Genomic DNA, 14,554 nt, shown 5'->3' on the forward strand with positions numbered 1-14,554 from the left:
GAACCATGTCATCCCAGCCGAGGCCACCCTAGACCACCCTAGACCAGTCAGCATACAGCTGACCCACTAGCTGCCTGTAGACACGTGAACCAGCCCAGCTGGGATCAGCTGAGCCTGGCTCAGATTAGCAGAGCTGCCCAATCAACAGGTAGACTCAGGAGAAAGAAGTAATGACTGTGGTTCGATGCTCTGAAGTGTTGAGGTGGCTGTTGCACAGCAATACGTAACTGAGACATCTGGGTTAAAATTACAATTTTACCATTACTACTGTGTTCTGGGCAAATTATATAATCTGGGTTAACCTCAGTTTGTCCTCCTATAAAACAGGGATAATGATGATGTCTATTTCAGAGGATTGTTGTAAAAATTAAATGATACAGTGTATGTAAAATAGCACCTGGTATGTAGTAAATAATCGGTGAATGTTAGCTAATTTTCAGTGCTATTGTGTGCAAGTTGTTTTCTATACAAGGATGTATGAGCAAGGGGACAAGCAGGGGCTGAAATCCACCTCTTTCTCCACTTGCCAAGCCATGTGCTCTGGAGTGAGACAGTGTCCATCTGTAAGATGGGACACCTGTTTCTAATTTGCACAGTTACCATATGGGTTGGCACCAATGCTGCTATTATTATTGATTTCATTGTTCATTTTTTATCTTGTTTTAGTGTAGTATTGTCGTTAACACAGAGTCCCAGAAAACATGAAATTCCTACACTTAACTGCTTCTCTCAAGTTATCTCCTAGTTGCTTTCCCCAAGTTGGACACTGATGTGAAGATGAATGAAGCTAAGAGTCTCCTTAGGGACGGAGCCCGGGATCCTGACCTCAGGAGCACTGTGTGGACTCCCTCTGAGCCCACCAGACCCGGGATGTAGCAGAACCAAATGACGGCCAGGTGTGCCAGTCCCAGGTGTTCTAACCTGGAACTCCACACCCTTCCTGTTAGAGTGACCAACTCACTCTGGCTCACCAGGACCTCACACATTCCAGCAAACCCTTCAGTCTCAGGCAAACCAGGACACTTTGCCTCCCTGACTGTCCCTTTCAAACTTGTTGATGAGAAACAGTCCACAAGCAACTAGTGGTTCTCCCTCAAACATGAGTTTGACCTAGAGCATGACCTAGCCAGAGTCTTCTCATGGAGAAGGTCCAGCTTCCCTGGGCCAGGGTCACTGGTGGGTGTGAAGGCCCTGCTGGCTCCACCCCAACCTCCCTCCATCAGCCAGACCACAGAGCCCAGCCCTGCTCTGGGTCTTTACATGGGAACTTCACCCTCTTCTCTGGCTGAGTGAAGCTCTCACTTGCCCTCCTTTCCCTGCACTCTGGCTCTGAGTCCCTCCTCCAGCCATCCTCTTGGGGCCATCCCTTCAGCTTTCCTCCATGGCCTTCCTGCCCTCAAAGTCCACCTGTGACCACTCAGCACAGGAGGAACTCTGTGTCTCTCCTCATAGTGTCTCCTGCTGCTGCCAATAAGCCCTTTCCAACTAGAATCCATGGAGAGGACTGGGGCACCAGGATGAGCACAGAATATGATGGGGAAGAAGAAAACAGTAGAATCCTTCAGCTGAGATGGGCTACCCTATACTTACCAAGGCTGAGCTGCCACACAGCAATGATGCACACATGGGCTTTGATATGAACAAAACAAAAAGAAGTCCAAGTGTCAGGTGCTGTATAGGCAGCTTCAGAGACACTGATAGACAATTTTTGGTGATCAAGGAAAGATGATGGCCCCCAAGCATTATGTGACTGGCCCCTATCCACCCCAGTGTTGCTGAGATCTGCTTCCTGGGCTGGTTGGCTGTAGCAGGAGGGAAGAACATAAAATATGAAAGGGAAAAGTTGGAATAAATGTGGTACCCCTGGTGGAGATGGTCAAGAGAGGACCCCAAACACACACCCCAGCCCCATATCAATGACTATCAAGGCTGGAAGCTACCAAACTGGCAGAAGAGAGAGAATGAAGGAACAGAGCCCAATCAGTACTTTAATTCCAGAGTGATGGATGCATCAAGGCTTCCTTCTCCCAGTCTGCTTGGCAGAGATTCTGTTGGCAGCACCAACAGAATCAGTTCTATGGGTGTGGCCATTGCAATAGCTTTGTTGCTCCTGGGGAACGACAGATGGACCTTTCCCTGTTATCCTCTCCAGACATCACAAGCATCACCCTGACCAGGTCTCCTGGCTGCTATCCCCTCACCCCTCAACTGTTTTAAGCTTTAAAGCAACTTCTGTATTGCTCCTATGAGTCCTCAAATAGCACCTTGCCTGCCACTGGAGAACCTGAGACCAAAGTCACTGTGGAGAGAGTGGAGAATTCACCACAGGGATGGAGGCCTGAAGTCTGAGTACATGGGGACTGAGCCTCCCCTACAGGTGGTAGACAGGTGTGGGAATGCAAGTCCAGTTCTGACTTCCCCATCTAATCTGAACCCTACCATCTTCTGTAAAGTTGGGCAATCACAAATAGTGTGAGAGAAATATTTGACAACACAATCTCAATCTGTCACTAATAAAAGGACACATCTGTGTTTTTTTTTTTTACTATGAACTAAATCACAAAAATAAAATCCTGTTGCCTAGCTTATGTGAGAAAGGCATTTCAGAGTTGTCCATGGAAGTTTTATTTTAAAAACATGGAAAACTATTGTAAACAACCTAAGTATCCAAAAATAGGAGAATGGTTAAATAAATTATGGTACATCTATATGATGTATATTTATGCTAACAGCTAAGTAATATTTTTGAAAAAGTTTTAATCAGCTTAGAGAATGCCTGTCAACAGTAAAAATACAAAGACACAGAGTCAAATATGCCATGATCCAAATTAATTAAAAAATATACATCTATACATGACTAGAAAAAGTCTAGTAGGATCTTAGGAGTATGGGTAAATTTTTTTCTATAAGACAAGGATGCCCACTGTCACCACTTCTATTCAACATCATGCTGGAAATCCTAGATGTAGCAATTGGGCAAGAGAAAGAAATTAATGGTATCCAAATTGGAAAAGAGGAGGTCAAACTATCACTTTTTGCATACAATATGATCTTATACCTACAAAACCCCAAAGATTCCACCAAGAGACTCCTGGAATTGATAAATAAATTCAGCAAAGTCTCAGGTTACAAAATCAATGTACACAAATCAGTAGCATTCCTATACACCAATAATAGTCAAGCTGAGAGTCAAGTTAAAGTCTCAATATCATTCACAATTGCTACAAAGTAAATAAAATACCTACGAATATACTCAACCATGAAGCTGAAAGATCTCTACAAAGAGAATGACAAAACACTAAGGAAAGAAATCGCAGATGATATAAACAAGTGGAAAAACGTATGTTCATGGATCAGTATACTCAATGTTGTTAAAATGCCCATACTACCCAAAGTGATTTACAGATTTGACACAATTCCCATAAAAATGCCAATGTCATATTTCACAGACCTAGAAAAAATAATTATGTGCTTTGTTTGGAACCAGAAAAGAGCCTGAATAGCCAAAGCAATCTTAAGCAAAAGGAACAAATTAGGAGGCATCACATTATCAGACTTCAAACTATACCACAAGGTATAGTAACCAAAACAGCATAGTATTAGCACAAAAATAGAAACATAGACCAATGGAACAGAACAGAAAACCCAGATATAAAACCATCCATGCACAGTCAACTCATCTTTGACAAAGCAGATAACAATACACACTGGGGAAAAGAAACCCCATTCAATAAACAGTGCTAGGAAAATTGGATAGTCACATGCAGAAGAATGAAACAGGATCCCATCTCTCACCATTCACAAAAATTAATTCAAGATGGATAAAAGACTTAAATGTAAGGTATGAAACCGTAAGAATTCTAGAAGAAAATGTTGGAAAAACTCTTCTTGATATCAGCCTAGGCAAAGAATTTGTGACTAAGAGCCCAATGGCAATTACAGCAACAACAAAAATAAAGAAATGGGACTTGATTGAATTATTCCTTGTTCTTTTTGATGATTTTCACATGTACTTGAACAAACAGATGTTGATCCACGTCTTTGTGCTCCTGGCCTATATTGATGCAACTCTGTGAGGTCCAAGGCAGTGGCCAAGAGTGTGCATTCCAGATGGGTCTGAGCCTGATTCTCTGCAGGGAGGCTATGGGCTGGCCTCTAGCTGAAGCCAAATGGCTACTCAAAGAGCAGAGTGGGACACAGGCCTTCTGGCCTGCAGGAATGGCCCCCAAACAAACCAGCTTGGAATGCAAATGCACATCTACTGTGAGACTGATGTGGTTGGCTTCTCTGGGCCAGGGTAAGAGGTCAGAAAGCCGTGGGGCAGGACAGACTGAAGATGGCTGAGTCCTATACCTAGGCTCCTGAGGGCACTCGAAGAAGGAGTGAGGCCATGGTTATAATATTTCACAGTGCCCCACGTGGTACTCATGCATGGACCTCTTGGTTTTTGCTGCTTCCACAAACCACTTAAATACCAAATTACTTATACTGTCCTTTAAATTTGGTTTTCTAAAAAAAATTCAAGTGAATTTCTGTAAAAAGAAAACTACCAAAATGAAACGCTAGCAATATTTGGCCCAAATAGAAAGTAATTTAAGTAAAATACAACTGAATTATATTAAAATTCTAGCTTGAGGTTGTTGCCTATGGAAGGCCCTGTGAAAGAGCTTGCTCCCTCTTTGTCAAAAGTGTGATTAGCAAGTGTTTGAGAGGTGTTCCAGAGGTACTGAACCTCCTAAGTTGAACCTTTTCCCTTGACACACTCAGAAAGAGAACTTAAGGGGGAATGCCTTCCTTGGCATGGGATTTGGCATTCTTTAACACTATGTCTGGGTACCGTGTAGATCTTCTACTGCCAGTGAGAAATGTCTTATACCTTGGACAACTGGCAGAGAAGAAAGACGGCAGGACTTAGAGTCTGGAATCCAGTGACAGGGCTGATCCATCCAGGCTAGGTAAGCCCGAACACTTTACAAAATTCCCTTATGATACAAACAGAACCATAATATCTGATCTACCTATTTCACAGAGCTGGTGAGGTTTGGACGTAATTGTGTGTGTGTGTGTGTGTGTGTGTGTCTGTGTATCTGTGTGTTTATAATAAAAGGGCACATGGGTTTGTGATAGTCTGAAACCATATCTTTCAACTAGTAGATTACTCTGTAAGGATATAGTACAGGTGGAATGTGAGAATATTTATTCCCAACGAACTGACATTTATTTGTAGAGTTCTGCACAGTTTTCACACTACTTTCCCTCACATTATTTGACTGATTGTTCTCACACCACCACATAACCAATCTAGGCAGCATAGCTTGGTGGTACAAGTGGGCAACTACATCAAACCTTAGAACAAACTCCAAACTTACTTTTCCCTTTTCCTTAACATCATCATCACAGATTATAATTGCACTATTGTAATCAACCTAAAATGAGTCAAACACTTGTGGCTTATTGATAATATTAATAATTGCAATTACTCTGATTACCCTCATTATCACCATTGCTGTGATTATCACAACTATGATTTCTTGGGTATCTACTGGCTGCCAGAGGGTGCTCTAGACATTGCGCATTAATATCTTATTTAATCCACATATTAACACCAGGGGTAGGTATTATGATTATACTCCTTTTAAATGTAAGAAAACTGTCTCTCAGAGGAGTTCAGTGACTTATCTGAGATTGTATTATAAGCTAGCAAGTGGCAGGTCCTAAATGTAAAACTATGTGTGTCTGGCTCAAAGCCAGTGACTGTTCACACCCCTTCCTTCCCTTCTCACTGTAAGACACCAGGGCTATATCAAGTCCTCTGGGAGGGTCTCTGCCATCAGATACCTATAGGTCCTGAGGCATGAGCAAGAACCAGGCGCAGGTCCAAAGACACAGAGGCAGACAGACTGGCAGATGCTGAACACAACACAAGTACAAACAGAATTAACCATGTGGGAAAGAGCATTCCTTTCTGCAACCAGCTAATCAAACCAGGCCAGATCACGTCCCAGGCAATTTTCTGGGCATCCTTCAGAGAGTCGCCCAGCCTGAGAAGTCAGCCAATTATGCCTGATCATTCTCTGTAGCCCTGTCCTTATAAAAGACAAGTCCAGATTCACCCAATGTAGACAAATGAGCAGTTCTATCATCTCTGAAAGGCAATCTAATTCCTTTCAAATTTAAAAGTCTCTACAGTTTCCTAACAGGCCTCAGTGGGGCACAGGTAGAAATTAATAAGTTCACAGTGTGCCCAGCTTGCTTTCATTATCGTTTTTTGCCATGCAGTGGACAGGATTTTCATTATTACTCAAGGATTTTTCTGTGTCTGTTTCTCTAAGAAGGTCAGATCTACAGAGCTCAGACACTGGGTTGAGAATCGAGTCAAGTCTAATGGGCTTGACTGCAGTCTGAGGGAGGTTTCATTGGCTGAGTGTCGGTACTTCACTCACCAGGTGGGACAGGGATGAAAAGGCGATATCACCAGGAAAGGGAGCTCAGAGCAAGTGGTGAGAAAGCCCCGCGATGGCCTGCTCTGGGATGCTGGGCAAATTGCTTAGCCTCTCTGTTAGTTATCTTCCCTATGAGATGGGAGGGAGAAGGGTCTGGAAAAGGAAACTCAAGTTTATTAAAATTCTACTACATTTCGAATCATTGCAACATGTGTCAGAGATTTTTTTTTTTTTATTTCCTCGAAACAAGCCTGCAAAGCTGGTATAATTTTACAGATACTGATAGTAAGCAGCGATTCCCTCACACTGTCCCTTCGTCGCATCATTAGGATAAGGCACATGAAGGCCAGGGAACGGCTGGCTGCTCTGGTGTGAATGGGACTGCAGACTCGCACAACTTTGCTACAAAGCAGCTCAACATATTTCAGGAACTTTAAAATGCTTGACCAATTCATTCCAATTCTGGAACTCCATCCAAACAATAGAATTTGAAATGTGGACACCTTATAGTAAATAAAATTGGAAATAGACATATTGTCAATTAATAAGAGAATGGTAAATGATAGAATATTCATTAAGTAGGAAATCACACAGCAATTTAATGAGAGGAGAATATTTGATAAAATATCGTATTTTGATTAGTTTAGTGGGGAAAATAAGTTATAGCATTAAATATGTGATGTGATCACAATCTTTGACAAAAAAAGAGTAGAAAAATGACTGGAAGAAAATACACTAAAATGTTAAAAGACAGCTCTCTCTGAGGATATGAAGAAATATACTTCATGCTTTTTGTGTGTGCTTCTTATATTTTCCACAGTGTCTACAATAAACATTTGTTATTGTCATAATACCATAAAATCTATTTTATACCATAAAATCTATTTTATATCTCTGAAATCTGCATTTATATACAAAATGCAATCATGATTTTAATTTAAATGAAAATCAATTGAGTTGTGTATGATTTTTTTCCTGATATTTTAGCAGAGTCTATGTGTAAGAAATTTTTTAAAAAAATATGTCAAGGGAGAAAGATAAGAAAAACAAGGCAGGGCACAAATAGTATGATGAAACTGTCTTCCACAAAGCTTATAGCTCACCTCACAGACTAAACTGGAAATAAAGACCACTGGGGAAGGGTGGGCAAACTGACACAATACAGCAGCAGTTGATAAGGGGAGACTAAAAGCTTCAGTTGACTTGGAGGAGTGATGAAGCTGGCAGATATGAATTTTTCAATTTTATGAGAATGATAGGGATCTGAAATAAATCTTCAGTATTTTCTTTTTAAGATAAATGCTTTAAAATAAACGCCTACAGCATGGATGGATGGCCAGTGCCTGTGTCCTGTCTTAGAGTTGATCATAAATAACGCGGAGAAAAATAGCTTTGGCCATTCTAAAAAGCACCTTTATTTTTTACTCTTAAGAGCTTGGAGGATTATATTTTGATGCATTAAGCTGGATTTTTTTAAGGCATCTGCAAATAATAGGAGTATAGGAATTTTCTTCAGGTGGAAAAATCTATTTAGGTATTGGCTTAGAAGTAAAGCTCAGTTTCAAGATGTGCTTGAACAACTGTGGGCATATCCAATAGTTAGAATATTCAAGTTTAAAGGAATGTCATGGTTTGAAACGTAAGGAGACAGTTAAGTAATCTTTCATAAATCCAAACTTTCAAATATCAGATTTGCTTGAGTCTTTTATTTTTCTGTTCTAGTCTGCATATTAGAGAGCTTGTAACTTTATTATAGAACTACATCAGTGTCCCTGTTCACTAGCAGGTGAGTTCAGGACTACAGAAAGGGTAGATATAACACATAATCAGACACATGCCTCATCTCTTAAAGTGTTAGCCTTGATACACTGAAATGACTTAAAGACATCTGTTTACTTCCCCTTTAATCCGTCCCTAGTTCTCTCTGTCACTGTGATGGAAAAGCGAATGAGAGGCCTGCCTAGTGGAAGGGCCTCTGAGCACAGGCCATGAGAGAAGGGGCTGAAGAAGGAAGCTGGGAGCACACGTTCAGAGTGGGGAGGAAGCCACCCCTCAGCTCTGTATATCAAATCCGATTCATCAGGATAAACCGGAATCCTGCATTTTTATGCTAAATCTCCCCATTTCTAAATGTTTGTCTCTACTTTTTAAAGCACACAGTGCATGCCAAACCAAACACTGTCATGACCCAAACATTTTTGCTAATATTTACTTAAAAAGCTAATTTCCAGAGGTTGCTAAGAATTGCCAATTAAGCCTGGTATCGTATTAGTTATATCCAAGAAGGGGGTGCGCTGGAGTAGTCCTAGGCTGGCAAAGGTTTGGGGAAGATGCCTCATCTTTTGTGGAAAAGACAGCATGGGGCTTATACTTCCAAGAGGCATTCAGTTGAACTTCTGAGGATGGTTGGGGGAGGTATGGAAATGCCCCAATTCTAAACACCATGGAAGTCACAGGTACCCTTGATGGCTCTCATTCTACATAAAATAAAGATAAAGCTTTCTTCTGAGAGTCGAGAGTATCTCCCCACTCTCTGCAACAGTGCTTATGGGTTTATCTTCACATACTGCTGGATTTCCCCATTTAACCCACTCGTTCTCTCCTTACTTTATAATACTCTGTAATGAAAAAAGAGGTCTCCACAGAGCTTATCTCTTAGAAGTGCAAAAGAGCCTATTTTTTCTGCCCAAGTAGCTCATAATGTAGCAGACAAACTGTCAGAAAAAATAGACTTCATAATGGTGAAAACCTCAGCCTGGCACCCATCTATCATAAAGCAATCTTCCAGAAATCTTGAAAACCTTCATTAAATTTCCTGTCTTTCTCCTGACAGTTATAAAATGTTAACAATATTACTCATGATGCAGGCATCTTCAGAAATCCTTTGTTCAATCCCTCCTCCTGTTGCTATCACCCGTCCTGCTCTTAGCCAAAATCCATGGAAACACGCGACCTAGCTGTATTCCTCACCCACCCCTCCTGGGGCCTGGCCACAGGAAGTCAGAACAGGAAGCAGGGTAGTCTCGATGACAGTGAGAAGGCTCTCTAGCCAGCAGATGCAGAGGGCAGCATGACACTGCCTTTGGAGTCCCCTCCAAAAGCCACACTCACTTGGAAGCTCAAGCTTGGGCAGGACCCTGTCCCCACCCTTAGAAAATATTTCCTGGTCCTTTTCTCTTCCCCTTTTCTCTTGCCAATATACCATGCTACAAGTCTCCACCTATCCATGATATGTGGGTAGTGGGGACAGAGGGTCACACATGTTATCATGTCTATGGGTCAGCTCTCTAGGGGAAAACTCCTCTAAAAACCTTACTAGCCCAATTTCTCCAACTCCAGGGTCAGTTCAGCAATTTACCACCCCTCAGAACAAAAAACAGAGGTCTTACATTGTAGACAACATGAAGGAAAAAAATAAAAATAAGGAGAGACAGAATCCATACCAGAAATAAGAAGACGCATACAACTTTTAACATCGCAGGCTGATCTAGCAGGTGCATAGCTATAAATAGCTGTAAAGCCCCAGCCTGGGCTCTGTGGTGGTTTCCCAACACGTGTCCAAAGAGAGCCAAGCCTAACCATGCTACGCCATCACCTTACCTGCAAAAGGAACTGGTGCATCTTTATCCAGGGCTACCAGAGGTGGGTCCAAAATGACTGTGTCATTGTTCTCAGTTATGACTCCATGATACGAAGTCTCAATCCATGGCTTGTGCTTGTTGACTAGAAAAGAACAGGGAAAAAACAAACAAACAAAAATATCATTTGAATAACTAATCCATAATAATAGTATCAATATTGTACATTTGCCCAATCATAGGCTCTCATCCAACAATCCCATATAAATTCCTCTGAACTGGGACATATAGCATGTTAGTTCCCTTTACAACCTAGTGAAGCTTCAGAGAAGTGCAGAGAGCGTCAACAATCCACCCAGGCATATGCCAGTCAAGGGGCAGCCCCCAGACACAGACAGTCTTTTGTCTCTAAGACCACGGGTCTTTCGCCTCACCAAAATCCCAATATTTCTATTTCTGGATGCCCAATATAGATCTATATCATTAAGAATTGATCGAAAGCTTTAATTCTCAAATGCTACTATATATTGATAGATGTTTCAGAGTTAAATTTCATTATCAGTAAATAAACCAGCAGATTTCTGGGATTTTTGACATCAACCTAATCTGGTCCACCATTAGGAACATTTACTGCATTTTACGTACATACATACATACATGTACATATAGGTACCAACATATATGTAAAGATGCAACAAATATTGGAATGTTCACTGATCACTTAAAGACTGTGTCTATCTAAATGGTCTAAATTATCTAGTAACTTAAGTTGCTTTTTAATCATTTGACCAGCTGAATGTGTGCTCTTGCATAGTTCTCACGAATAAGCCCCTAGGTTTAATTAAGGGAGAAAAAGATTGTTTCTCCCAACAGCTGCAAATTATTTACATTGCATTTGTGTTGATGGCTAACAAAAGAGCAAAGGAATGTGGAGACAGCCCACGTTATCTAATGAACAATTAATACACTTAAAGTACATATCAAATATATGTTATTGGTTGAACTGTGTCCCCCCCAAAAAAGAAAGGTTGTAGTCTTTACCTGCAGTACCTTGGAATGTGGAATATTTGGAGGTAGGTCTTTATAGAAGTAATCAAGTTAAAATGAGGCCATTAGGGTGGGTTTTCATCCAATATGCCCAGTGTCCTTATAAAAAGGGGAAACTGTGGCATAGACACGCACACAGGGAGAAGGCCATGAGAAGATTGGAGTTGTGCTGCCACAAGCCAAGGAACTACCAGAGCCGGGAGACAGCCTGGAACAGATCTTTCCCAAGAGCCTTCAGAGGGAATGTGGTCCTGCCCACACCTTTGTTTCAGACTTCTGGACTCCAAAAGCATGAGACAAAAATTTTTGTTGTTCTAAGATTCCCTGTGTATAGTATTTTGTTATAGCAGCTCTCACAAATGAATACAATATACTTATATCAGCAGGTGCTAATGAAGGGTAGATAATTGAAATAAGACTTGCACGAAGACTTGGTGTAATATTTCCAGGTGAGAATCTCGTCTGGTGAATGTCAGTTCTCTGCCAGCTTCTTCTCCTTGGTGTGTCTTGTCTGGTTTGGGTCTGGCGCAGCTGACTCTAGTCTGGATAGCAGCAGCGGCTGGTCTCTCAGTAGGAACTCTTGTCCTATGTCAGTCCATGCTGGTATCAAGAATGATCTTTCTAAAACATTAATCTGATGACTCAATGGTGAGCTGCTTGGCTTCTCATATTTTTAGCTCCCCATGTACCCTCACAGAAGTCTGAGTGCAAAATAGGTGTTTAGAAACAAAACAACAGGTTGTTGGGAGCCCTAGAATAATCAAAGTTGTTCTGATGCCAGCCCTCACACCCTGCTTCACAGTTTAAAAGGCCATGTGCGCATGCTCCCCACGGCAACCTGAGGCAGGTGTGATCACTATAAAGAGGAAGAAACTACTTCCATGAGGTGTGGCTTTCCCAAGGCGATCACATGGCCAATAATTAGTAAGTGGGAAAATCAGAAACTCGTTCCTACTTTGTGATATCCAAAAAGCATGTGCACACACATGCGCATTGTAATATGTACGTCATACACATTGTACTGTATATATGTTACATACTGCATTACAAAGATTGCAGTAGCCATAGCAAAGCAAGAGCTCATACAATTGAGAGCAGCTCTGATGCAGTGACTCCTGTCCCCTTCCCACCCCATCATCCTTCAGAGGGTCACTTAGGAGCTGCTCCAGGCCTGGTGGTAGCCTCAGCCTGGGCCACCGTTTGCTCCCTCTCACCCATTCCACAGCAGCCACGAAATAACCGAGACGCAGTCTAGTGGGGCAGGGATACAGGCCTTGGCCCCTGAGATCCATTTCTGTGGTTGGATCGTGCCCCGGGCGGAGAGTAGCTCTGCTCACTGCAGGTGTGGAGGGGGCGGCAGGCTCATGCATTCCCAAGTTTTGGCGCTCAGACCAATGCTTCATTATGGCCCCTGGAAGAGTTACAGCCACCCTGGGCTGTCCCCACGCTCCTTTGCTCTTTTATTAGCCATCAACACAAATGCAATGTAAATAATTTGCAGCTGTTGGGAGAAACAATTAATCTTTCTTTCTCCCTTAATTAAACCTAGGGGCCTATTCATTAGAACTATGTACAGAGCACACGCCAGGAGCTCACCCAGTGTTTCAGATTCTCTGTGCTACCTGGCTCTGTGGCAAGCAATGAGATCCAGAGGCACCGCTCCTGGTTTTGCCCTGGCCTAGCCACTTGCTGCTGGGCCTAGGTAAGACAGGTGCTCTTGGAGTTTCAATTTTCAAAGATGTGGAACGGTAGTGATGATGCCACCTACAGGGTTGTCCTGTCATTCAGATGTCCTGTGCTAGACACAGCCTCTGCCCTTTCATTGCTCAGACTCACCACCTGCTCTCTGGGCGGTGACAGTGTCTAAAGGAGAGGTGGTTTATAGACCAGCCTTAAAGCTGCGGTCTCCCCGCCCCCCCTTAGTGGAGATGGGCTGATTTCCTTCTAGCCACTGGCCTGCCCACCCCTTACTCTCTTCTCTGTCACTGCTACAGGAAGCCAGGTACCTACCACATAGTAGGCGTTTTACACACATTCATTCATTAATTCTCACAGCAACCCCCTTAAGTAATACTGTATATCTCATTTTGTAGGTGTTGAACTAAAGTTCAGAAGGATTTACATGTTCCCATTTGGAAAATAAGAATGTTAATGCCCCTAAAGTTTTATCTCTTCTCTTCCATGTTCTAACTTCCCTCAGATCTATCTGAACTTTTGCTTTGTCAAGGTTGATAAACATTTGTATTTTTGATATGTAAGCAAAATTAGGTGTTCTGTGCTTTGTCTATTGATCAAATCACCAGGGTTGCAAACCAATAACCTAAATTTACATTATTTTGATTATCGTGGCAAGTATTTATTACACAAGAATTTATTTTCTTCTTATTAGCCAATGGTCATCTCAAGGACAACATTCCTTGCATCCAGACCAACTGGATTCTTTATTCTTTCGCTCCATCAAATGGCTGAATTGTGCTCCATTTTACCTTGCATTATATTTGGAAGCAGCCTCCCTGGTATGATTTTTGTTTTCCAAATTTAACGGTTGCCTTTTTATTTCTATTGAGTAATGAAGCATAGGACTTCTTCTCTGCAGCTCAACTATGTTATAGCTTTTAAATAATTCCATCCATTATTCATTCATCATTTGTTAAATGGAGGCCCATTTCTCAGGATTGCTATGAAAACTGCATGACATAAGGTAGTACCCCTGGAACAGAGTAGGCATTCAAACACCCTTAAGTCCCCCAGCCCATCTTATGCCCTGCTGAGGTATGGCCTTGCACTTTCAAAAATATTTAGCCCAGCTTCATTCATTCAACAAATATTTATGGAGTATTTAAAATGTACAGAAAACATTGAGGTAAACTGAAAAAAAAAATTTAACAAAATTTGACATCCATTTAAAATTAAAACTATCACAAATGATAAATAGAAAACAACTTCCTTAATCTGATAAAGAACTTGTACAAAACCCCATAGCTAACATCATACTAAATAGTTAAAGAATGAATGCTTTCCTCCTAAGATCAGAGGAATACAAGGATGTATAATCTCACTACTTCTATTCACATTGTACTGGAGGTTCTAACAAGTGCAGTGAGGAAAACAATACCAGAATGGAAATGAAAAGGTAAAAGTGTCATTATTCACAGAGAACATGATCATCATTATAAAATTCTATGAGATCGAAAATGCTACTGGAACTAATAAGAGGTTTAGGATGATCACAGGATAGAAAGTCAATATATAAAAATCAATGTTATTTCTATATACTAGGAATAAATAATTGGAAATTTAAATTGAAAAATACTGTTAGCATCAAAAACATGAAACACTTAATAATAACTTTCACAAAATATATGGAAGATCTGTACACTGGAAACTCTAAGTGCTGAAAGAATTTAAAGACTTGGAGAGGTTTTAATGGAGAGATAAATAGTGTTCATGATTTAGTAGACTCAATATAGTAAAGATGTAAATTTT

The 14,554-nt window shown here is 41.3% G+C and overlaps 1 protein-coding gene across 1 annotated transcript in view; it reads right to left on the bottom strand.

The window, feature by feature from the left end:
- CLSTN2 (calsyntenin 2) overlaps positions 1 to 14,554 on the bottom strand; it is a 590,942-nt gene that overhangs the window by 346,615 nt on the left and 229,773 nt on the right. Inside the window, exon 2 of the mRNA XM_012762292.2 lies at positions 10,044 to 10,166. Coding sequence (XP_012617746.1) covers positions 10,044 to 10,166 — 123 coding nt within the window. The remainder of the gene's footprint in view (positions 1 to 10,043; positions 10,167 to 14,554) is intronic.

The sequence above is a fragment of the Microcebus murinus genome, chromosome 1 (assembly GCF_040939455.1).
Source record: "Microcebus murinus isolate Inina chromosome 1, M.murinus_Inina_mat1.0, whole genome shotgun sequence".
Classification (NCBI taxonomy): domain Eukaryota; kingdom Metazoa; phylum Chordata; class Mammalia; order Primates; family Cheirogaleidae; genus Microcebus; species Microcebus murinus.